At 32.5% G+C, this 24,965-nt stretch overlaps 2 protein-coding genes across 2 annotated transcripts in view; one reads left to right on the top strand and one right to left on the bottom strand.

Annotated features, from left to right (window-relative positions):
- Positions 1 to 411: 411 nt before the first annotated feature.
- LOC118833357 (heat shock transcription factor, Y-linked-like) lies at positions 412 to 2,344 on the bottom strand. The gene is made up of 2 exons (XM_036740717.1): positions 1,772 to 2,344; positions 412 to 1,185 (listed from the first exon to the last, which is right to left on the bottom strand). Exons 1-2 carry the CDS (start codon positions 2,342 to 2,344, stop codon positions 412 to 414), a joined length of 1,347 nt encoding a protein of 448 aa, XP_036596612.1.
- A 6,690-nt stretch (positions 2,345 to 9,034) lies between these two features.
- Positions 9,035 to 24,965, top strand: part of LOC118833356 (THO complex subunit 2-like) — a 68,650-nt gene continuing 52,719 nt past the window's right edge. The window contains exons 1-8 of the mRNA XM_036740716.1: positions 9,035 to 9,090; positions 11,030 to 11,088; positions 12,494 to 12,585; positions 16,231 to 16,282; positions 19,874 to 19,944; positions 20,981 to 21,102; positions 21,656 to 21,789; positions 23,070 to 23,236. Of these exons, the coding sequence (XP_036596611.1) occupies positions 9,038 to 9,090; positions 11,030 to 11,088; positions 12,494 to 12,585; positions 16,231 to 16,282; positions 19,874 to 19,944; positions 20,981 to 21,102; positions 21,656 to 21,789; positions 23,070 to 23,236 (750 nt within the window). The 5' untranslated portion in view covers positions 9,035 to 9,037. The remainder of the gene's footprint in view (positions 9,091 to 11,029; positions 11,089 to 12,493; positions 12,586 to 16,230; positions 16,283 to 19,873; positions 19,945 to 20,980; positions 21,103 to 21,655; positions 21,790 to 23,069; positions 23,237 to 24,965) is intronic.

Genomic DNA, 24,965 nt, shown 5'->3' with positions numbered 1-24,965 from the left:
AACAAATAGTTAGCATCTCCTTATTTCTTAAAAAAATTCAAGCATTTAAATTGAATTTGAAATTTTGAAAATAAAATGATGGCATCTTATAAAATTTTTTAAAATTTTCTGTTTCAAGAAACAATTTGTAAATATATTCACTTGTAAAGTGGCAAGGGCAACCATGAAATTGCAATAAACTGACTCAAATTAATAATACAGGTTAACTTAAATCATTAAAGTTTTTAAAACCTCATCCTCCTATTAAATAAATTTTAGATCTATATAGTTAAAAGCAATCTATATATCTTATGCAATTAGAAAGAAAAAAGACCCAAAAAACGAACAATTAACTTTATTCGTCATGAAGTACTTGCAGGATTACATAATTTTTCAGCAATGAGCATCTTTTTTTTTTTGAAAAAAATTGTTTTATCTTTGGTATCCTGCATATTCATTACCTGTAGGAGCCCCTTGGGTAGATGGAACATTGCTTGAAGAACAATTGCAGTTAGGGCAATGGTGGTATGAAGGGGCCTGGTGATGATGGGAAGAGCTAGACATTGAAATAGCTGATGCAGCAGCTATCATAGGCATTGAGAACCATGGGTTACAAAATGGCAACAGGCTAGCTAAGTGAGCCTGCATGGCTGGTAAATCAGGATGCATTGCTGGAAAAGTAGGAAGTCCCATCATAGGCCCAAAAGGACCATTCTGAACAGGAGGTATAACTCTATAGAGAGAAGTGGCCGATGTAGTTGTAGTGGAATCTATATCATGAGTATTCACTTGAGTATGGGTGCTATGTTGGGGTAGATGAAAAGGAGTCAACTGGTTTAGCCTAGCAGGTTGACCTGCAGCAATATGTTCTGCTGGTCTCACAGAAGCAGCTGGTGGGGTAGAAAAACCACTTCTGATTTGGGTAGTTGTACTAGTAAGTTTCTTACTAGTGGCAAGCTTTTTCAGCATAGATTTTTGCACATTTGAATTTGTAGATGTAGAAAATACATTCTTTCCACTAGACTCAGCAATTAAGTCAGGTTTCTGACTATCTAAATTTCCCCCTACTTTAAGACAACTCTTACTGAAATCTTGATCTAATGAGAAAGGAACTGGAGATGCATTTTTAATGCCCACTCTTCTCTTCATCCTTACAAGAAGTTGAGGGTAGCCTCTTTTAAAATTAGGATTATGGTAGAACTGTAACTAAAAAGAAAGAAAAAAGGTTATTTATACATTTATAAATCAAATCATGACTTAATTTACAGCAAAAATCTAGCTAGCATTTTGACTAATTTTCATAAGTAAAATTATTTTAAAAAGAATAACTTTTTAAAAATTCAATTTAAGATTATATTCACTCCAAAACAAACTTTTGAATTACTAATATATTTTCAGATTTATAAACAGGAAAAATGGCAAAAAATTGACAAACCATTGTGTCACCAAAGGTGTAATTAAAATACTTTAAAGTAATATACCAGGCATGAAATTTCTATTATTATAATAAATTACATATACCTAATAATTATTATTTTCTGGTTAGTGAGTTAGGCTGTTATAAAACACCTAATTCTTTTTCCCCTAACCAAAAAAAATTTTGAAATTGTATATAATATTACAGGAATTAATTACACATTAACAGCAAGCATAAGAACTTCTGAAAAGAGTTTAAGAACAAGAATTTTCTTAGAAAATTTTACTTGATAATTACATAATTTTTAAAATCTTAGTTTTTTTTTACAATTTACAATTGTGGCAAATTAAAATTATGAAGATTATTTTTAGTTACCTTGCTTAGAACAGATACTTCTTTTTCTTCTGCTAAAAAATCAGCAAGGGAAGCAGATCTTTGAAAATCCTGTCTCATTTTACTAAAGCCATAAAGATTAAGCTGTCGAATGAAGCTTTTCATACAGTCTGTTTCAAATATTTTAAAAGAGCCTTTTCTCTCTAAAACTTCTTTTTTAAAGAGTTCTTCATCAATCACTACACAAGTCCCATCACTATCCCACCAAATTGACTTAAATTGTTCACTTTCAACTATTTTCCAAAGCTTTTTCGGAAAGGTGAGAGAGAGAAAATCATTGTCTTCTACTAAGCCTCCATCACACAATGTGAAGCGTGGTCTTTTTATCAAAGGTCTCTCAGTTAAAGCCTGAAAAGCATTTTCTTCAACCAGAGACCTCAAATCAGAGTCACCAGCTGATGTCTGCTCACACACTGGAGTAGATGAAGAAAATGTTGAACTAGTGCACATTTCTGAGCCAATAGTTCCATTTTGAGGAGAGAGATCTTGAGTTTCTGTTAAAGAAAGTGCCATTTCAAATCCTTCTGTCTTTTTCTGATTACTTTTCTCAGCCATTATAAGTAATCAGTGTTCATGTTTAACCACCTGCCACTTAACATCAAGTAGGTTCAACTGACACTTACAGTGAACTTGAATGAAACAGTTCTAGAACAACATAATGGTGCTCTAGTTACATAGCTATGACATCACAAAATGACTGGTTGCCTAGCAAATGACCCAACAATAACCAGTGCAAATAAACTATCATATGGGAAATTATATAATAAGTTTAACTTTATTTAAGCACAAAACAGAATATATGTAAATAAATATTGTGAATTTTGTTAAATAAGTGATTTTAAAAAGAATTTTAATCTAATGTCCCCTTGTTAATATCTTAATTATTTTTCCCAATTAAAGAGTATTTTAAACACAAAAAATCTCTAATAAAAGTCCAGTAAAATTCTCACCAACAGAATATTCTTAGTATGAAGGACAGAAAAGAAATCCGCTCCATACCCTCTTTGAATATCTTATTACCACTAACTTTCTGTCTAGGCTTCCCTCCTTGTGTGATGTTTCTTATCAGAACTTAGAATGATTTTCCAGACAGCAAACATCAAAGAAGGAACAACTCTTGCTAAGGAGATTATCAACCCTGCCACCACCAATATTAACTGCCAACCAATCACTGTAGATAGGAACTGTCACCTCACAGACAATGTGGTTTTTGGACAGCTGAGAAGGGGAAGATTGAAGGATCCTTTGCTATCATGTGGTGCCAGCTCTAAGTGTACTAACCGGACACTATTGTGGCTGTGGGCATTCCTGGTAAGTGCAGTATCAGAGGGGTGGGGACGCCTGCTGACTGTGGACGCTTGCAGGAGAATACAGTCCCTGGTTTCAGTTTCAGGGCATAGGGGAGAGCAGAAGTTTATAGGCAAGGGAAGGAACAAGAGAGTTTTCCATGACAAAATGACTAAGGGCACTTTCCATGGCTCATGGGTAAGTGCCCAAGGTCAGGCCCCCAGACAGTTATTAGAAAAACCTGAAGCCTGAACACACACCCCCATCCCTCGGGACTAGAACCTGATTATAGTAGTAAACTGCTAAAAATAAATAAATAATGAGTAAGCAAAGGAGAAAAAACCAACCATTGATTGCTAATGTGAGGACAGAGAGGAGCTGATGAAGTTTTAAAATGCCACTTCTACTTCAAGGAAAAATGTCAAACAGTCACAACCTCAAAAAGATTTCTTAGAAGCCCTTAAATTGGACTTTAAAAATCAAATGAGAAAGGCTAATAGTAGAATTGGATGCAATTAAGAGGCAATGTATAAAAATAAAGTGGAAGCATAAGAAAAGAAGAGAAGATAAAATTTTTAAAAACCATACACATTTTGTCTGTTGTATAACAGAGTCAAATTCATAGTGATTACATTATTTTCTAAATAAACACACAAAATACAAGTTATAATCTATCAGCGCTCAAGTCTGCCAACAGGTCTTAACAAGCATGTCATACATTGGCTGGAAGTCCAATATGCATTGGCAGGAATTTGTGTGCATAATGACTTGCTTACAATATAATACCATTTAGTTACATGATGCAATACCAAGTCATCAAATTTCAATGCAGGAAAAACCATAAATTTATAATAAATTATTAAATTTGAAATGCATCATTTCCAAAAAATTCTGTTTTTTGGAAATGAAACAAATTCCTATATGTATGTACAAATATACATATTATACATACAAATACACACACATGTACATACATACATACATAGTACATCTATATGTGCGTATATATATGTATATGTATATAAGAGGGTTAAAGAAAATAGATTTCCAGGAGTGCAGAGTAATTTTTTTAAAAGGGGGCAGTAGGCCAAATAAGTTTGGGAACCTCTATTCTACATTAAAAGACCAAAGTTCTTAGAAAATTGTATTTTGTAAAGGATCCAGGGTCGCAACCAAGAATAACTTACCCAGCAAAGCTAAGTATAATCCTGAATGAAAAGAAGTGGATATTTAATGAACTGAAAGACTTTCAAGTATTTATGACAAAAACAATCAGATCATAATGGAAAATCTGACACAAGAGAAACATAAGGAAAACAACTGTGATGGACTCAGGACAAATAATTTGCTTCCTATATGGGAAAATGTTATCTGTATTACTAAGGATGTTATCATTACTTGCGGAGTTTAAAAGAGCATACATAAATTGAAAGCTTGGGGGACTGAGTTGAGTATGAAGGGATAATTCTAAAAAATAAAATTGGCTAGGGCGAGGTAAAATGGAGCGATTCATTCTTATAAAGGATATGTGAGTGGAAGAACTGTTATGATGGAAGCATGTGGGACTTGTAGTGCTATATTGTTCTCATCATAACTGGGTTTAAGGAGGAACTAGAAAAGTTTAAGTGTTCTAACTTTAGAAAGAGATAGGAAGGTGAGGAGATAGGATAAGGAAGGGACTTTTAGAAGGGTGAATGGATCAAAATGTAGGAGAGTGGTGGTTCTGTGAAAGGGTGTGGATTAGGGAGGTAATAATTAGAAGTAAATCAGATGAATGAGGAAGGATAGGGTGAATAAAGAGGGTGAGAAGGATAATAGAGAGAAAAAATAACATGGACAAAATAAACAGCTAGTAATTATAACTTTGAATGTGAATGAGATGAACTCACCCATAAAACAGAAATAGCAGAATGTTTTAAAAATTGGAATCCAACATTATATTGTTAATTATATAAGAAACACCCTTAAAAATAAGTAATACTGAGTTAAAATAAAGGGCTGGAGTAGCATGTATTATGCTTCAGCTAAAGTGAAAAAAAGCGTGGGTTGCAATTATGATCTTAATATTAAAGCCAAAATAGATTGAATTAAAAGAGATAAAGAGGAAATAAAGTACATTATGATAAAAGGTAGAAAAATGAAACAATATTAAAGTAATATTAAACTTATATGCAACAAATTCTATACCATTTACATTTTAAGGGAAAAGTTAAATAAATTACAGGTGGAAATAGAAAGTAGTACTATAATAGTGGGGGACTTTAACCTTCCCCTCTCAGAATTAGACAAATCAACTGAAAAATAAATGAGAAAGAAGTTAAGGAGGAGAATAGAATCTTAGATAAACCAGACATCTAGAGAGTATTAAATGGGAATAGGAAAGAATACACCTTTTTCTCAGTGGTATATGTTATCTTTACAAAAACTGACCACATATTAAGACATAAAAACTTCATAGTTTTGCAGAAAAGCAGAAATATTAAATGCATTCTTTTCAGATCATAATGCAATAAAACTTCAATAAAGGGTATAAATAAAGACTAAAAATTAATTGGAGACTAAACAACTTAACTTTCAAGAATGAGTGGGTTACAGAGCAAACCATAGAACCAATCAATAATTTCACTGAGAGACTGACAATTATGAGACAGCATATCAAAATCTATGGGATACAGTAAAACCAATAATCAAAGGATAGTTCATATATCTAAATGCTTATATTAGTAAAACAGAGGAAAAGCAGAACAATGCAATGGGAATGCAATTTTTAAAAAAATTAGGAAAAGAGCAAATTTTAAACCCCCAATTAAACACAAAATTGGAAATCTCAAAAATTATAGGTGAGATAAATAAAGTTGAGTTTAAGAAAACTGTTTGACTAACAAATAAAACTAGGAACTGGCATTATAAGAAACTAATAAACCATTGATTAATATGATTTTTAAAAAGAGAAGAAAACTGAACACTAGTATGAAAAATGAAAAAAGGTAAATATATCAAATATATGACTAAAGAAGATGAATTAAAATCAATCATAAGGAATTATTTTGCCCAATTATATGCTAATAAATTTAACAATTTAAGTGAAGTGGAATAGTATTTACAAAAAAATTATCTAGATCAGCAGAAGAGGAAATAAATAAACTTATTTTAGAAAAAGAAATTGAATAGGCCATAAATGAACTTTCTAAGAAGAAAGCATCAGGACTACATGGATTTGCAAGTGAATTCTACCAAACATTTAAAGAGCAAATAATTTCAAAATTAGATAAATTATTAGGAATAATAGGCAGAGTCCTACAAAATTCTTTTTACGAAATAAATATGGTAGTGATACCTAAACCAAGAAGAGCAGAAACAAAAAAATTATAGAATATTTCCATTAATGAATATGGAAGTAAAAATCCTAAATAAAATACTAGCTAGTACATTACAAACATATATTACAAAGATTATGTATATTGTGACCAAGTAGGATTTATATCAGGAACGCACAGATCGTTTTAACATAAGGAAAACTATGAACATAATTGACTATATTAATAACAAGAGTAACAAAAAACATATAATTATATCAATAAAGGCAGAAAAATTAAAGACAAAAAGAATTCATCATGTTCTGGCCTGCATTCATAAACTTTTAAGATGATATGTACAAAATAATGCAGGGATGTGGTCACAAAGGAGGGAACTTAACTTGTAACATTCAAGGATGTGAGCACAAACCATAGGGGCTAGTCACATAGACAGAAAATAACAAGTTTTTCTTATCAACAGATACAGATATCTAGTACCGAGCAGATTTAGATTTAGGCTCTCATTGTTGCTGGGCAGAATTCAGTCACATCCCTAGGTTCCTACCCCTATCATTTTGCATTGTGGTAGATCAATTTTACATGGACTCAAGTAAGAAATATTTCTCCCATAATATTACTATTTGTACAGAGAAGTGGTTCTTAGGATTTTATTACTACAAGTATTATTATATTCTATATCCTCACTGAGGAATTTACATATTGCTTGCTATAAAATATATATTAGTGAATTTATGTAAGACTATATTAATAAGAAATGCATTGCTCTTTTTGTGCAATAGAATTTTATTCTCCTTTTCTAATGGAGTCTGACTAAGGATTAGTATTTAGGATACCAAGGTGGGAAGAAAGAGGAAAGAGAGAGATCCCATAAGCATTTCCGTAGAGCTTTTAAATCCTAACTTGAAAGAATAAACTAAGGTTAACCTTGTGGTAAAAGGCAATATGTCTCATCCAAAGTCAAGAAGTGCACTAGAGTGGGGTTGTGTTTATGTAAGAGAGGTTACAAAGGTAAAGAAGGCCAATTTAAGGAATAAAAAAAGCTACTTAGTAGAAAAAATGTCCAAGGACTTTTTAGATGTTCTCAATTTCTTAATATGTTGATTTTCTTCTGTCTTCTTTTTTTGGTTCTTTATAAAATAAAATACTATTTGTTATATGAAATAGCTATCTGGGAAGGAAAGGAGAAAGTTTATGGGGAAACTATGGTGATATTAAAAATCAATAAAATCAATAAAAATCAATAAAAACTGATTTTAAAAATTAATTGAAGAGTAACTATCCTAAATGATAAATGGGTTGAAGGATAATAGAAACAATAATTTCTTTATAGATAATGACAACAACGAAACAGTGTAGCAGAATTTTTGGGATTTAGTCTGTCAACCAGCAGTGATGACCTCAAAATGCATGTGGAGTAATTTATTTTATTGGAAGAGAAAGTGAAATGATATGTATTTCAGGATTCCTTGTATTGAGTCCATAATGATCAACAATATTAAATAATAGCCATTCTCCTGGAAACCTGGTAATCCACTCCCAATGTTAAGTCAATCAGAACATTTCATCCTGAATCCCAGATGTCCCATGCAATTTTCTAGTACCTAGAAACTCCCCCTGGGCAGTTTGGAATAGGCTAAGTTCTCAGGTAGCTCTGGAGTACAACTAAGGAAGAAGCAGGGACATGATTACAACAGCACTAGGCAAGTATATAAAGTGTTCTTACCTCTATTTGAGTTCTGGTAATGGTCATAGTTAGGTTTCTTGGACAGTTCCATTCCATTTAAAGGGTACAAGACTCAGGATTTAAACAGATGGGAAACATTCCTGTTCAAAAGGAAGCAATCAAATGGGAAAACTGAGTCAAAAAGCTTCTGCCTTTGGCCATGCCAAGCCTTTGCAAAACATAAACATCCCAACCCGGACCCAAATGTGGTCCATATCTCTGGAAGTAATCCAGAATCCCAGCAAGGCCCCTGTGAGAAAATCTCACCTTGTCAGAGGCACGTATAGCATTGACTCTGTAATTCCTTGATACCCACTTCCTGACTAAAAGGTTATGGATTAAAGATCCAAAAGGAAACACACACGAATATCTATTAATATTTTTAATATTATTTTCTATTAATATATATCATCTAATATTTGAACATGGTCAATGAAAAAATGTGTTTTGTATGACGATACATACGCGTCATAAGTCAAATAGCATCTATTAGAAAGTGCTTCAATACGGTCTGAAACTGTGCTGAATTCTGGATATACACAAAAAATGGGGATAGTATTTAAGTAGCTGTAAATACAAGATATTTCCAGAACGAATTGAGGTAATTTGAGGAGGTAAAAGAATTTAGGGTAATTTTTTGGAGGGACTTCAGAGAAAAAGGGCAAAAGGAGAAGAGAAACCGCAGAATCTCGAGAACTGGGAGGATGGTTTTGCATTTCATGGGTCCAAGAAATTTGTTCTGGTCTCTTCTAAGGGGAAAGCCTGAAAAAATGAAACATCTGCGTTTCTTTTGTATTTTATGCTATTTCCGTTTTTTAACGTGCACATTTTTTTTCTCCCCGAACGCATATACGCCCCCAATTGCGTAAAATTTCCCAGAATTCTCCTGAAGTACATCCGGGATCTAATCAGAAAATGGCGATGGTGCCGGCGGAGTGGATAAAGAACTGGGAGAAATTTGGGAAAATTGAATTGTGAGTAAGGAGTGGGGGAAAAAAAAAACCAAAACTTTAAAAAGGAAATTTATTTATTTATTCAGTGTTGGAAATTTTTAATGTACTTTACAGTTTGGGCCGTCAGTCTTGTATCCTTTTCTTATCTTTTCTGTAATAACGCTTTATTTCATTTGATTCTTTTCACTTATTTAACAACCAAGCTTAACGTTTGTCTGTATCACTAAATTATAATAAGACTCTTTGTAGAGAAACTTTATAAACATTTTTGGAAACTTTTCTCTCTCTAGAACTCATTCCATTTTAATTTTAAACAACTTAATGAACTATCAGACTTTTGTAATTTTGTTATTGAAACTAACTCATATTAAAAAAATGCAATGTACGCCAACCAATAATGAAAACAAAATTTAAAAGCTAGAACATTTATTACAAAAAATTTAATTTTGAATAACCAGCCGTTTCTACTTCCAACCAAAATTCTGACACAAGAATTTCTTCACTTTTCGTGATGATAGCTGTATTTGTCTGACAAACCAATATTATTCTCATTTATCCTGTTCTTTTAATTTTTTAAAAGACTACCATATGTAAAAGCATTTACATGCGAGAGAATTTTTAAAAAATAGTACTATAAAAATCCAAGGCAAAGATACTAATAATAACTAAAGTAACTTATGTGACAGACAATTATGACTTGAATTGATGTCTTTTAAAAAGCTGAAACCTGTAAAATAGGAAATTTTGAAATGAGATTTTGGCAGCATCTGCCACACCATGATTAGATCAAAGAGGAGACAGGATAACTAGAAAATATTATTCCACATAAAAGGTAATAATGTTTGAAATAGTGTTGCTGAACAGTGATAATTTGGTAACTGAATTAAAAAGGAAGAGAGTGAAGAATGTATGGAAGTATGAAGTGAAATAAAATAAAAATGAAAAAAATTTAGGGGGCTGATAGGATTGTTTTTTTCATTACATTTGTATTTAGGGTTAGCAATTACGAGGCCTAGAACCAAGAAGACATTAATTCAAATCCAGCCTTAGATACAACCTACCTGAGAGACCTTGGGCAACTCACTTAACTTATGTACCTCAATGCATAAGAAAAAACTTGTAGGTATTTCATCAAATGAGATATTAATTGTAAAGGATTAAACTTAATGATGACACATGAAAACTGACCATACGTATTACTATTCCTAGAGGGAAATGAAAATAGAAGCTAACATACCAGTTACAACAAAATGAAACCCCTTAATAAAACCCTAAAGTGAAAACTTCCAAAAGTCCTTCTGCCTTCGTGTTCTCAGGGGTGGACTAAATAAAACAAATAGCAATTATATAGAAATGTCTAGTAACAGAACAAAGTAATGCAACCTTAGTATTATTTCCGTTAACAACACAGTAACATTTTGTGATGTTGAAGCAAGGATTTTGATGGTGAGAACTTTATCTTCAATAGCCGCTGGAGAATGAGGCTATAGACAAGTTTCTTTACTAGCGTATGTTTATTGTGTCTATTGGTTACTGTGATTATTCAGTTCACTTTTTTTGTCTCCACTGTTTAACAGATAGTAAATGCTTTAAAGTTTATTTTTACTCTGAATTTTTAGTATTAAAATAGGTTCAGAATTAGAAGCATATTTTGAGATATACAAAATATGAATTTAGTTTGCTTAACTATACATATTTTTTATTTTGGAAGTGGAGTAGAGGAGGAGTTAGCACTTAGGCAATTATGATTATACTAGGAATGCACGTTTGTTTCAATATTAGGTAAATATATATAGTACATAAATAGCAAAAACAATAAAAAGTTTTTGAAAATCCTTAACGCATGCTAAGCAAACATATGCTCTTAAAATTAATTTGTCAAGTATAGTAACTGAGATAACATTCCTCTTTAAATTACTAAATTATTCCAGCCAAACTCATAAGTTTTGTCTTATTTCAGTCTGAAATTATGCCGTATGCTTAGTGAAAATAAAGGCTCTGAAAATGTGACTTTCAGAGGTAAGTTGTGACATTTTTGTAGTTCTTTGTATTGTTAAGAAAAATGCAGATTTTTTTAATGCAAATACTGAGTACTGTCTCCACTTTTTTGCCTATGTAAGTTTAATAAGGGTATGTCTAAGTCAAAGAGCTAATAATGTTTTAAATATTTTCTGGAATGGCCAATTCAGGGATAGAAAAGAAGAGTAATGTGTTATAGGAATGTTTTGTTTACCTCTTTTTGTCACTTTTGCTAGTGTGATAAATGTGATAGCTTGTAAAGTGTGAACTCAGAATTAATTTCATTTAATTTAAATTTTTCTAGTTATCAGTGATTTGGAATATTCTTCCAAGGATGATAGATACCACTTTTCAGTTGGGAATTAGATCTTATTCTTAAACATTTTAAAAAACCAGAACTCAGTTGTTTCCCTAATTACTGCTTAGTAACTTTTTTTCTCCCTATGAATTTTAAATATTTTTTCCCAGTATTTACACCTTCTATGAGCTAAAACTGAGCATAGACATATAAGTAGGAAAAATGAAGTCTTTCCCCTCTATTGTAAAGACCATACACATCGGGTTTTTAAAAATATATTTTGTTTTTCTCCAATTATGTGTTAAAATCTGAGGGGGAACCTGGAAAGTGTCATAAGGTGGAGTGACTTGTGACTAGTTTGGCTTCTTAAATGGAGATTCTAGGAGGAACCATTCAATCTGATAAAAGAAACTAGTTTGCTTCCATCTTCATTCACACCCTATAGTTCTTTTTCTGGATGTGGAAAGCATTTTCTGTCATGGTTCCCTTGGAATTGTCTTAGATCCTACATTCATCATCATTTCATGTAAGTTTTTCCAGGTTTTTCTGAAGGCCACCTGTTATCATTTCTTATAGCACGATAGTATTCTATAACATTTACCACAACTTGTTCAACTGTTTCCCAATTTATGGGCATCCCCTCAGTTTCCAGTTCTTGGCTACCACAAAAAGAGCTGCTATAAATATTTCTGTACATAATGGTCCTTTTCCATTTTTATGATTGGTCTGAGTCTTGAAGGAAGAGATGGATTCTTTGGAATGGTGTGTTGCATGTGAAAAAAGTGAGAAATTTTTATGGCTGAATTGTAGATCATCAGAGGTGCAAAGGTACCAGAGATAAGAAGGGAAAAGAAAAATAGCATACTGTTTTAGGAGAAAAAAAAAGTGAAGAGAGAAGTGCTATCTCCCCTTCTCAATAGTTCATCTAATAGCCTAAATATTTGTTTTTTATATAGTTAGTTTTTTTTGTTTTCAAGTGAAAATAGATTTCTGTGTTTAAAACATTTTTTCCTGAGTTGAATCACAAGCAATATGTTAATGGAGGTGTAGGACAGAAGACCTAATTATTGTGAGAATTAGCCAGCTAATTTTTTTTTTCTCCATTAGATATTCAGCAAGCTTTCTATGAGCTCTCAAGTCATGTCATCCAAGGAAATCTAAAGCAGGACCAAGCATCTAATGTTTTCAGCAGTGTTATTGTGAGTATTTAGATCATTTTGCTTTTTCTTTTTTAGATTTTGTATCATTTTTTCTTTTTTTAGGGTTAAAAAACTTCCTTTGAAAAGAAGATTAAAAAAATAGTGTTCAGAAGCACTTCTTAGAAATAAAACTAATTGTCTTACTGAGGTGACCATAATAACAGTTGAATATAAAAGTAATGTTATATTTTAAAATCATGGATATAACAAGATATTTTAAGCTTCTTATTCTTTGCTAAGAAGAGTAACAGGAATTTTTAGACTAACAGGAACATTGAATATTACCTGAGGAGAACCAGAGTACAACAAATAATTCTTAGAAAAATCAGGATGCTATTTTTAGTGTTTCGTGTTAAAACAATTTTTTTTTTAACATTTTTAACATTTCTTTTGTAAAGTTTTGAGTTCCCAGCTCTTTCCTTCCCTTCTTCTGTGATATTGTGAGCAATCAGATATGGGTTATATGTGTTTGATCATGTAAAAAAATTTCTATATTAGTAATTTTGCACACTTAGTATTTATGGAGCATCAGAAGCCATCAAGTCTAATTTTTGTCTGAATAGGATTTTATATATATGTGTGTGTGTGTGTGTGTGTGTGTGTATCTATATGTACCTGCACACACATTTCTTTTTTCTGTTATGTCCTCCAAGTAAGTATTCATACTACTTTGTTTACAATTTTTGATGTTTTTAGCACATTTTTTCTGTTTCCAAAGAATAATCTCTTATAATAGAGAGGGAAAAAGAGAGAAAAGGATCAGAAAAAGTAATTAACAGATTAAACAAGTTTAACATTATGTACTATGATTTTCATGTATGACTGGGGTCAAATTTAGTTATTATAATTTCATAGCAGTCCTCCATTGCTCATGTCCATCCCCCTGCCCCTCCACATTTATATTTTCTTGATGGTACTTCACTTTGCATCCATTCTTATACCTTTGTAAGCTTCTTTATAATGTTGATATCTTTATTTAGGGTACAGTAATATTATATACATAAACCACAAATTTGGGAGCATTTGTTATTTTTTGCTCTTCTTAGCATTAACAGTATTAATCTTAATATTTTGGTGTATAAGGGGCCTTTTCAAAATAAACCATAATCTCTTGTTCAACAATAGCAATTTAAACCATTTTCTTAATATGATTTCATATTATTTTCTAGGTTGACTAAACAATAGTGCATTGCATTATTGAGCCTTTGTTTTTTGTTTTATCTTAAAAGACATTAGATACTGCTCCAACCTCTCATTTTAAAATCTTTGTGAATGCTTATGTTTTAAGGGTGTCTTTTGTAAAAACTCTGTTTGGATTCTGATAACTTTGTCTCATTTTCTTTTTTTCTGGTTTTTCTTTTTTTTTTCTTCATTCTGAAGTAGACAAATACCAGATAAAATGTGAATTCATACCCACACAGATACACACATGTATATAGAAAAAAGGCAATTCATGGAGGTAGCCTATCAAACTGATGAGTCTCTTTTATGAATAGCTTGTTTTTAAAAAAGTATTCAGTGAATTCAGTATATTACTTTCAAAGATATCCTGTTTAGCCTTGTTAAAAAAATGCTTAATGACTTTTCTTCCTCACCTGATTTTACTGGTCAGTTAACTTTGGTAGTTTACACATTTTAATTTTTAATCTTTGGAATTCTTCCTTACATTTTTTAAGTTGTGTGAGTCATTGAACTCTTGTAGCGCCTATCTGTTCAAATCTACGAAATATTTAAAAGTTAATTCTAATATGAAACAAACTGAAAAAAGTAAAGGATACTAAAAAATAGCTTTTTTTGATGCAAAAATTATGTTGATTAATAAACTTGAGAGTCAAAACAGGTAAGACCAGTTTTCTTGATGGATATTGGTGAAATTTGCTTAAATAAAATACTAGCAAGATTATACTACTGTATCACAAACATACACTTTGACAAGGATAGATTTATATTAGGGATGCAGGATTAATTCAGTATTAGGAAAATTGTAAATCAGTTGACTATATTGGCAACAGATGCAACAAAGGTCTTATTTCCTTAGATTCATAAAGAGCTTTTGAAAAATATAAGTCATTCCTTTTAAAAACACTAGAGAACATAGGAACAAGTGGAAGTTTTCTTAAGATCAATATTATATTAAGGGGTTTAAACCGGAGGCTTTTTCCAGTGAATCAAGAGGTAAGCAATGATATCTATCATTATTTTGTTAGCTATAAGACATGGAAAAAACCTAAAGGAATATATTTAGGCAATAAGTAGCAAAAGTATTTTTGGCAGAGAATATGGTGGTTTATTTACAGAATCCTAGAAAGTCAATTAAAAAACTAATTGAAACAGTTATTTCAGGATGTAAAGTAAACCCACCAAATCATTGGCATTTCTGTTCAAAACCAACACTGTGCATCAGGAAGAGATAGTGAAAGAAATGCCATTTAAAGTAATTGTAGACAATATAAAATACTTGAAATTCTACCTCTCAAGACACATACAGTAACTGTATGAACACAATTACAAAGCACTTTCTGCAAATACACAACTAAATAATTGAGAAATACTGATTCTTATATGTAGAGCCTATATAATAAAAATTACAGTACTGCCTAAACTAATTATCCAGTGCTGTATCGCACTATCAAAGAATTACTTTATAGGGCTAGAAAAATATAACAATTCAACAGAAATAACAAAAGAGTCAAAAATATTGAAGCAAAGAGCGACAAAAATGTGAAGAACGGGAACCTTATTATATCAGATCTCAAACTATACCGTAAAGCTCTAGTCTTCAAAAACAGTTGAGAAGTTGATAAGAGAAATGAATTAGTCACACAACGTACAAAACCAAAGGTGTACAGTAAACGTATCATTTGATAAATCCAAGGATCTCAGCTGTCGGCTCAGGAACTCACTATTTAACAAAAATTGTTAGGTTGGTTTTATGTTGCAGCTGTGTTTCAAATGCTCCTCCATTTTACATCCCTCATGATGTTTATTTTTAAGTCTTCTAAGACCTTTGAATTCTTTATTTTGTTATGTAATAATACTGATAGACTTTTAGCTTTAAAAATTAGACCTTTGTTTTCTTGGGATGCTAAAGGTACGTGAATGTAAAAGAATATGTGCCATGAAAATGATTACTGTAATTCCCCAAAAATATGAGAGTACTCACATGAGCTGATGGAGGCTGAAAGAATCAGAACCAGGAAAACAACATACCATGAGTACAATAGTGGAAATGAAAAGATCAAAGAAAGTAATACTGTTCAATTGTAGTAGGAAACGAGAGATATGGGTATAGAGTATCTGCTGTACTGTCAGACTTAATCATTCTTCCTATTGCTTTTACATTTTTTATTTTCTTTAATAAGAGGTGTTATGCTGGCTAGTGATAGCAGAGGCATACATTCAGAAATGAAAATGATGTTAAAAAAGATGAAAATTTAAAAAATTATTTGTTTTTTGAGTTTTAGATATTTTTCCATAGACTATATTCTTTAAATTTTTGTAATCATTCACATTCATATAGCACAATGCAAAACTTATAATTTTGATGGATTTATTTTGTGTCCTGTTTTATTGCTACTCAAATTTAATAAGTTCTAAATGATAATTCATTTTAATTTTATTCTAAATAATATTTTTTTAAAACAGGAATTTCGGGATGATGTACCGTCAATTCTCGGTGATGTATTCTGCATGTTAGGTAGTGTAAAAGTATATTCCTGCTCATAAGAAAATTATTTATTTATTTCATGCATTTTTTCAGTCGTATTGTTTCCATTTTATAAGTTATTCAGAAATTTAAGTAAACTTTTTTCCACTCATGAATGAAAATGTAATTGAAGTTCACTTGAAATTATTAGTTGTAATTTTATTTACCAGATAATTAATGATATGATTAAATTAATTTAATTTAAATTGAAAATATATCTGAAATGGTTCAGGACATTTCAGATTGAAGTTATTTTCTTTGATTTCAGTTAATTGAGTGCTGTATAATTGCACTGTTTTATTACTCCAGATTGATAAAAATATTCATACATCTTACAAAATGTTTTGTTGGTTACATGATAAAATTACTTAGTAACTAAGATTTTCCTGTCAAAGGGCAATTGGTGTAGATTATGATATTCTTTGCGGTGGTTGTTGTGAATCACAAACAGTTGTATATATAAATAGGAAAATAACTTACTCTGGCATCTTTATATGAAAAAGATATAATACTTTCCTATGAAAGTAAGCCTTTAAAATCTAACTTTAAATTTTCTAGCTTTTTTTTAAAAATTTATTTATTTAACATATTTAGTTTTCAGCATTGATTTTCACAAGAGTTTGAATTACAAATTTTCTCCCCATTTCTACCCTCCCCCCACTCCAAGATGACATATATTCTGGTTGCCCTGTTCTCCATTCAGCCCTCCCTTCTGTCACCCCACTCCCCTCCCATCCCCTTTTCCCTTCCTTTCTTGTAGGGCAAGATAAATTTCTATGCCCCATTGCCTGTGTATCTTATTTTCTAGTTGCATGCAAAAACTTTTTTTTTTTTGTTTTTGAACATCTGTTTTTAAAACTTTGAGTTCCTCTTCCCTTCCCACCCACCCTCCCTAAGAAGTCAAGCAATTCAACATAGGCCACATGTGTATCATTATGTATAACCCTTCCACAATACTCATGTTGTGAAAGACTAACTATATTTTGCTCCTTCCCAACCCATCCCCCTTTATTGAATTTTCTCCCTTGACTCTGTCCCTTCTCCCCTCCTCCTACAGAACTCCTTCCTCTTGCCACCTTTATGCGAGATAATCCGCCCCATTCTATCTCTCCCTATCTCCCTCTCTCAATATATTCCTCTCTCATCCCTTAATTTGATTTTATTTCTTTTAGATATCTTCCCTTCGTCTTCAACTCACCCTGTCTCCTCTCTCTCTTTCTCTTTCTCTCTCTCTGTCTCTATACACATACATATATGCATACATGCACATTCACATATATATATATATATATATATATATATATATATATATATAAACATATGTATGTATATATGCATATTCCTTTCAGCTACTATGATATTGAGGTCTCATGAATCATACACATCATCTTTCTATGTACAAATGTAAACAAAACAGTTCAACTTTAGTAAGTCCCTTATGATTTCTCTTTCCCATTTACCTTTTCATACTTCTCTTGATTCTTGTGATTGAAAGTCAAATTTTCTATTCAGCTCTGGTCTTTTCACTGAGAAAGCTTGAAAGTCCTCTATTTTATTGAAAGTCTCTGTTTTGCCTTGGAGCATGATACTCACTTTTGCTGGGTAGGTGATTCTAGGTTTTAATCCTAGCTCCATTGACCTCCGGAATATCGTATTCCAAGCCCTTCGATCTCTTAATGTAGAAGCTGCCAGATCTTGTATTATTCTGATTGTGTTTCCCCAATACTCAAATTCTTTCTGGCTGCTTGCAGTATTTTCTCCTTGATCTGGGAGCTCTGGAATTTGGTGACAATATTCCTAGGATATTTCTTTCTGGGATCTATTTGAGGAGATGATCGGTGGATTCTTTCAATTTCTATTTTACCCTGTGGCTCTAGAATATCAGGGCAGTTCTCCTTGATAATTTCTTGAAAGATGATATCTAGGCTCTTTTTTGATCATGGCTTTCAGGTAGTCTAATAATTTTTAAATTATCTCTCCTGAATCTATTTTCCAGGTCGGTGGTTTTTCCAGTGAGATATTTCACATTGTCTTCCATTTCTTCATTCCTTTGGTTCTGTTTCATAATATCTTGATTTCTCTTAAAGTCACTAGCTTCCACTTGCTCCAATCTAATTTTTAAGGTAGTATTTTCTTCAGTGGTCTTTTGGACCTCCTTTTCCATTTGGCTAATTCTGCCTTTCAAGGCATTCTTCTCCTCATTGGCTTTTTGGAGTTCTTTTACCATTTGAGTTAGTCTATTTTTTAAGGTGTTGTTTTCTTGAGTATTTTTTTCAGTATTTTTTTGGGTCTCCTTTAGCAAGTCATTGACTTGTTTTTCATGATTTTCTCTCATCCTTCTCATTTCTCTTCCCAGTTTTTCCTCTACTTCTCTAACTTGCTTTTCCAAATCCTTTTTGAGCTCTTCCATGGCCTGGGACCAGTTCATGTCTTTCTTGGAGGCTTTTGTTGTAGGCTCTTGCACTTTGTTGACTTCTTTAGGCTGTTATGTTTTGGTCTTCTTTGTCACCAAAGAAAGAATGCAAAGTCTGAGACTGAATCTGGGTGTGTTTTTGCTGCCTGGCCATATTCCCAACCAACTAACTTGACCCTTGAGTTTTTCAACGGGGTATGACTGCTTGTAGACTAAAGAGTTCTGTGTTCCATGTTTGGGGGCGATGCGCCAGCTCTGCCACACCAGCACTCCTCCTTCCCCAAGAACCCCCAACCCAGACTGGGCTTAGATCTAAAGCAGTCTGTGCACTCCTGCTCTGATTTGCCACTTAATTCCTCCCACTAGGTGAGCCTGCAGCCGTAGCTGCTACACCTCTGCTGCCCTGGGGGCGGCGGCAAAACCTCAAACTCCTTCCACTCCTGCAGCTTTTCCCACTAACCTTCAGCTTTTGCCACTAACATTCTCCTCTGTCTTTGGTATTTGTGGGTTGAGAAGTCTGGCAACTGCTGCAGCTCACTGATTCAGGGTGGTAGGGCACATTCCACCTGGCTCCTGGTCTGGTTGGTCCGAGCCGCTCATGCTAGGCTCTGCTCTGCTCTGCTCCAAGCTCCCAGCTCCCAGCTCCGTGTGGGATAGACCTCACCCAGAGACCATCCAGGCTGTTCTGGGCTGGAGCCCTGCTTCCCTTTGCTGTTTTGTGGGTTCTGCAGTTCTAGAATTGGTTCAGAGCCATTTTTTATAGGTTTTTGGAGGGACTTGGTACGGAGCTCACACTAGTCCCTGCTTTCCAGCTGCCATCTTGGCTCCGCCCCTGGAAGTCAAATTTTCTAGCTTTTACAATACAGAAATGGTATATTCCTTTACTCATTCTAGGGAGAGTGAACTTATTCTCAAAGCAGTTTCTGCATAGTATTTATCCCAGTTTACTTCCACATGTGAGTAGGCTAAGGTGACTGGACTATAGCTTCTACATCTATAGTGGTTTTTCATCTTTTGAAGCTCTTGTGATGGTAACTATTACCAATATTTACACAAAATAAGGATAAATGGTGAAAGTCAATAGAGGTCTTTACTGATTACATAGAAGCTTTTTATAGAAAATTACTTCTAACATAAAAAAACAAATTATCTTTACTTTTTTATTCTAGATATTGAGACAGGTTGTTCAGAAGAAAAAAGTAAAAGAGACCATTTCATTCAGTTGGTATTAGCATGTTTGGTAAGTGTGTGTTTTAACTCTTTCCTCCCTTTTTTGAAGTAATAATTTGGATGTAACGACCTGTCATTTATCCCTGTTTGAAGAATTTGTTGTGGTATCTATCTTAATGACTTTGGAAGGGAAAAATTGTATTGGCAGAGGACACAAAAAAAGAGCAATTAGAATAGAGAAATTATGTTTTGGAGACCATGAAATAAAAAGTCAACGAGGATGATGATGTAGTAAACTATCGTAAATGTCAAGCAACGTGTGAGGATTCAAAACATAAAGCAATAAATTTCCATTTCAGGAAATACATTGTTTTGGGAGCTGTCCCATCTTTGCTTCTTTGTAAGTTTTCCTTTGTTCTGTGCTTTTTACTTTATTCTTCCCCCTTCATATTCCCTTTCAAGTTATTTATTCCCTTTCCACTTCTTTCTTCCATAATTTTTTATTAGCCTGTTCTTCTGTCCTGCTTCCTGACCTGAACTTGATGTTAGAGCTAAGCTCTTCTTACTTCTGGAGGGAAGGTCTGGGCTAGTCCTGTTGCTGCTTCCTTAGTGTATTGAAGGTTGTGTTATTCCAAGACCTTAGTAAGAAGCAGTCTTTACCAAAGTCTAGTGCTAACGTGGGTTTCAGTTTAATCAAGAGTAGACTGATGCTGGAACCTGCCCTATTAGCAAAAAAGTTCTGTTGTAACAGAAGTATAGGTTTCCCTTTGCACTTATTGTCTGAGCATACCTTGAGTGGGGGAGGAAGGTAACTTGGCACAAGAGGTACAGCACTGTGCAAGTGTCACCAAAAAATAGAATGGACTGAATGACCAGTGACTTCATGAGGCAATGCTTGTTGGTCGATTAATCTGTAAACATCCAACCCTTTGTATATTTATATACACACATATATATGCAAATATACACAAACATATATTAACTTTTATAGAAATTGTGTTTTTTCTTAGATTTACCAGATTATTTTGTGTAAAACAAAATTGAATTTTGTTTTGAAAATGTTTAGAATGAGATAACTTACTTTAACATATCCTTTTTTTGAATAGTATTTAGTTTCAGAAAAAATCTTGAAGGAACGTTTGGAACCAGAAACATTGGAGTCATTAGGTCTTATTAAACAATCCCAGCAATTTAATCAGAAATCTGTTAAAATCAAGACAAAACTCTTGTAAGTACACTTTCATGCTGTAAATTATATAACTGACATCACTGATACATGAAGTTTTTATTTTGTAAATATTTTACAAATTTGCAAGTTTTTTCATTTTTATCTTTATTTGCCTTTTTTAATTATTACTAACCATAGCATTGAATAGTTATTAAAGAATATAAAATTCATCACAATTTAGTATACCACTTTTGAGGTCTTAGGATGTTAAAATTTTTTTATTCTATTAACAATTGGAAAAGGTATCGTATTTATTTTCCACGTTTTGATCTGGGAATTGTTTTCCTGAATAATAGATATGGAGGTTGGACTGGTGGTCTGGGGCCAGTGATATTCCTGGGATGTTTCCATTTGCAAGTCGTAGGTTACAGGTCTTTGAAGTGATGGTAGTGATATATTTTAATTAGTTATTTAATTGCAGCAAGAACTGTCCCCCTTTTTTGGAATTGATATAAAATTGTTAGATGTTAAAATCCTTTTCTTAAACTATCCTGTCTCTTAAAAAAGACTTTATAATGTATAATTATACTCCATCATGATTATTTACTTTCAGTTATAAACAACAAAAATTCAACTTGTTAAGAGAAGAGAGTGAAGGTTATGCAAAGTTGATTGCTGAATTGGGTCAAGATTTATCCAGAAATATTACTAGTGACTTAATTTTGGATAATGTAAAATCTTTAATAGGTAAGGAATTTTTATATTAATCTTTGGCTTCCATTGATATTGCTACTTATGAAATTGATACAAAGGAATAAATGTCATATTTTCATTTATAAAAACATATATCTAACTCATTTGTCCGAGAAATCCCCATTTTGTGAACTGATTACATTCCATTTGTACTTTTTGTTTTTAACTTTGGTTATAACTACATATTGCCAAAGAAACAATGAAACCACAAAGTATAAATTGAATAATAAATTATTTTATGTATGAAACAGCATAGTTTCCCCAAATTTGGATTCTTTGGCCATAGTAATTTACTGAAGTTGAAAGTTTTTTGAAACAAAGAATTATAGTTTCCATCATTCAAGAAAGTACCTTTAATCGAAAAAATCATAGATCATCAGAAATGCTAAGTACTATCAAAGTGAAGTAGAAATAATATTCTAGACCAGGGCTGTCCAAAACATGGGCCGTGCATCCCCATGTGGCCCTCCTCTGCCTACCACAGGCACAGAAATTGACACAAATTTTCACACAATAGTAAACATAGGCAGGAGGCATAAAATCATACCATGGACTGCACTTTGGACAGGGCTGTTCTGGACTATAACCACGATTCATAGTAATATTTCTGTGGAAATGTATGATCTACATCCTGCATTTATTTCACATTGTAGGCCATTTTTTGACTAACAGCCGTGTCCCCCAGAAAGTTAGTCTTTCTTTGAAATTTATGGCATCAACATTTTCCATATTCAAAAGTGAACACACAAAAGAGAATCGTTTGCAAAAACATGGATCTCTGTTCCATGCTATGTGATTTTACGTTTAGTTACTTTAAAAAATTACTTTAATCCCCCATTTGAATATGAGAAAGGCAGGCCTTATGTCTCTTTCCTCAGCACTTAGCATAGTGCCTGGTACACAGTAGGTGCTTAATAAATGTTTACTGATCTTCCGAAACAGCATCAGCATTTCATTGTTTATCTTCTCTTTGGAGAAGAAAACAATTTTGACAATAAAATACCGAATTTGTGATTTATCAGTTTATTTGGGGGTAACTGATATTGATATTCTCCTTTGGCAAGTGAAAAATTTGTCCCTAAGTTGGGGAAAAGGCAATCCATCTGTTCTTATACGCAGTATTCAGATCCAAAGTTTTAGATTTGTCGTAGTAAAAATTGTCAATTCTATCTCTAATGCAGATAATTATATAATAGTTATAACTAAATAAATTATAATGAAAAATAATCATAAATTTTTCATCTTATGTTTATACTTTATATCTTATGTTACAGGCTGCTTTAATTTGGACCCCAACAGAGTTTTGGATATCATCTTAAAAGTTTATGAATGCAGGCCAGAACATGATGAATTCTTTTTGTCTTTAATCCAGAACTACATGTATTTGTGTGAACCTGAGACACTCTGTCATATTCTTGGGTTCAGATTCAGGTCTTACCAGGTAGCTTTATGTATTTATTACTTATTTGTGTTAAAAATTTATGAGTCATCACTAATTTTAATTCTTTACTTAAGAGTATTGGCTTCTTATGTTTAATATGTATCAAGTTTAAGATATATCAAATAATTTGTTGTGTTCAGAACATTGTGCCAAGTTCTCACTGTTATGGAAGTAATGATCTAATAAGAGATAAGATGCAAGAGTAAATCAATCACAATTTAAAAAATTATTAAATTTTTAAAATTTCATTTTCTTTCTATTTCCTAATTCTCTCTGTCCTACTTCCTTTCCCTCTCATTGAGAAGGCAAAAAAAAAAAATCTGTCATGTACAATCATGTAAAACAAATTTCTGCATTAGCTCTGTCTGTCTTCCTTCCATTTTTTCCTGTATTCTTTAGTCTACTCTGCGTTCATCACCTTTTTTTTTATTGGCAGTAGTATGTTTCGTTTTGAATCCTCTGAAATTATGTCTGGTTCTAATCAGAGTACGTAAATCTTGAAGTTGTCAACCACATTTAATTTACTTTTTGTTTGATCTTGTGTTTTCATTGGGAAAAAAAAATTCTTTGGCTAGTGTACACAGCACTGGTTTGGAAGTCTATATAGTTTCTTAGAGCTCAGAAGGACTGAATGAAAAAATGTTCAATAGTAAGTACATAATTTTACCAGGAACCTCACGAATATAAAGACAAAGAATTTTGACCTTTACCCAGTAGCAGTTGGTGGTGTAGTTCTGAGTCTGGAGTCAAGGAAGACTCATCATTCTGACTTCAAATATGTGTGATCCTGGTAAAGTCAGTTAACCCCGTTTGCCTCACTTTCTTCATCTATGAAATGATCTGGAGAAAGAAATGCAAGACAAGAAAACCTCAAATGTGGTTGACCGTGGAATATTTTTGACTATAGGAATGACACGACTAGATTTAGGCATAAAGAATAACCTACCTTTTCAGTGTCTTTGCTGGTTTATCAATATTAACCTTCATATTTGTTATCATCACATTTTTTCCCTCTATAGTTCTTTTTTCTCTTGTTGACTTCATTGGCTTCTGTGGGTTTAATTATCATAATTCAGTTCCATTTTTGCCTGAGCTCTAGAATTTTATCACCAACTAACTCATGCTGCCATTTCAGACTAGCTCTTTTTAGAAGTACTTCAACCAACATATCCGAAACATAATTATTTAAAAAAAATTGATTTATTTTTAGTTTTCAACATTCACTTTTATAAGATAAAATTTTGAGTTCTAAATTTTTTCCTCTTTTTTCCGCTAGAGGGCATGCAGTGTGATACAGGCTATACATGTATAATCATATTAAACATATTTCAACCTTATGTTGTAAAGAAGAATCAGAACCAGAAGGAAAAACTTTTTCCTTTGGGGCTTATTATATACAGTTTTGTAAAATTGTCCTTTTTCGTTTTGTGGCTCCTCTTTCAGTTTACAAAGTTTTTGTTGCGGGTATTATTTTCTTGGTTCTGCTTACTTTTCATGTCATTTCTTCTTTGTTTTAGCACAGTAAAACTCTGATCTCTTTCATATGTCACAATTTTTTTAACCATGTCTCATCAAATTTTTTTCCAGTTCTTTGATATTGCAGATGGTGCTGTTATAAATATTTTAGTATATAGAATTTTATTTTTCTTGCCAGTGACATTCTTTGGATATTTGCCTAGTAGTAGACTTCTGAGGTTAAAGGGTATGGACATTTTGGATCTTAATTGTT

This window comes from Trichosurus vulpecula, unplaced genomic scaffold (assembly GCF_011100635.1).
Source record: "Trichosurus vulpecula isolate mTriVul1 unplaced genomic scaffold, mTriVul1.pri scaffold_48_arrow_ctg1, whole genome shotgun sequence".
NCBI lineage: Eukaryota > Metazoa > Chordata > Mammalia > Diprotodontia > Phalangeridae > Trichosurus > Trichosurus vulpecula.
The sequence above is the reverse complement of the archived record's forward strand: the minus strand, read 5'-3'. Positions and strand labels throughout refer to the sequence as shown.

What these genes read in the sequence shown, in the direction of transcription:
- LOC118833357 (XM_036740717.1), bottom strand. Translation starts at nt 2,344, where the DNA reads ATGGCTGAGAAAAGTAATCAGAAAAAGACAGAAGGATTTGAAATGGCA. An exon ending in AAGTATCTGTTCTAAGCAAG is followed by an intron (nt 1,186 to 1,771) that starts GTAACTAAAAAT and finishes CTTTCTTTTTAG; the next exon opens with TTACAGTTCTACCATAATCC.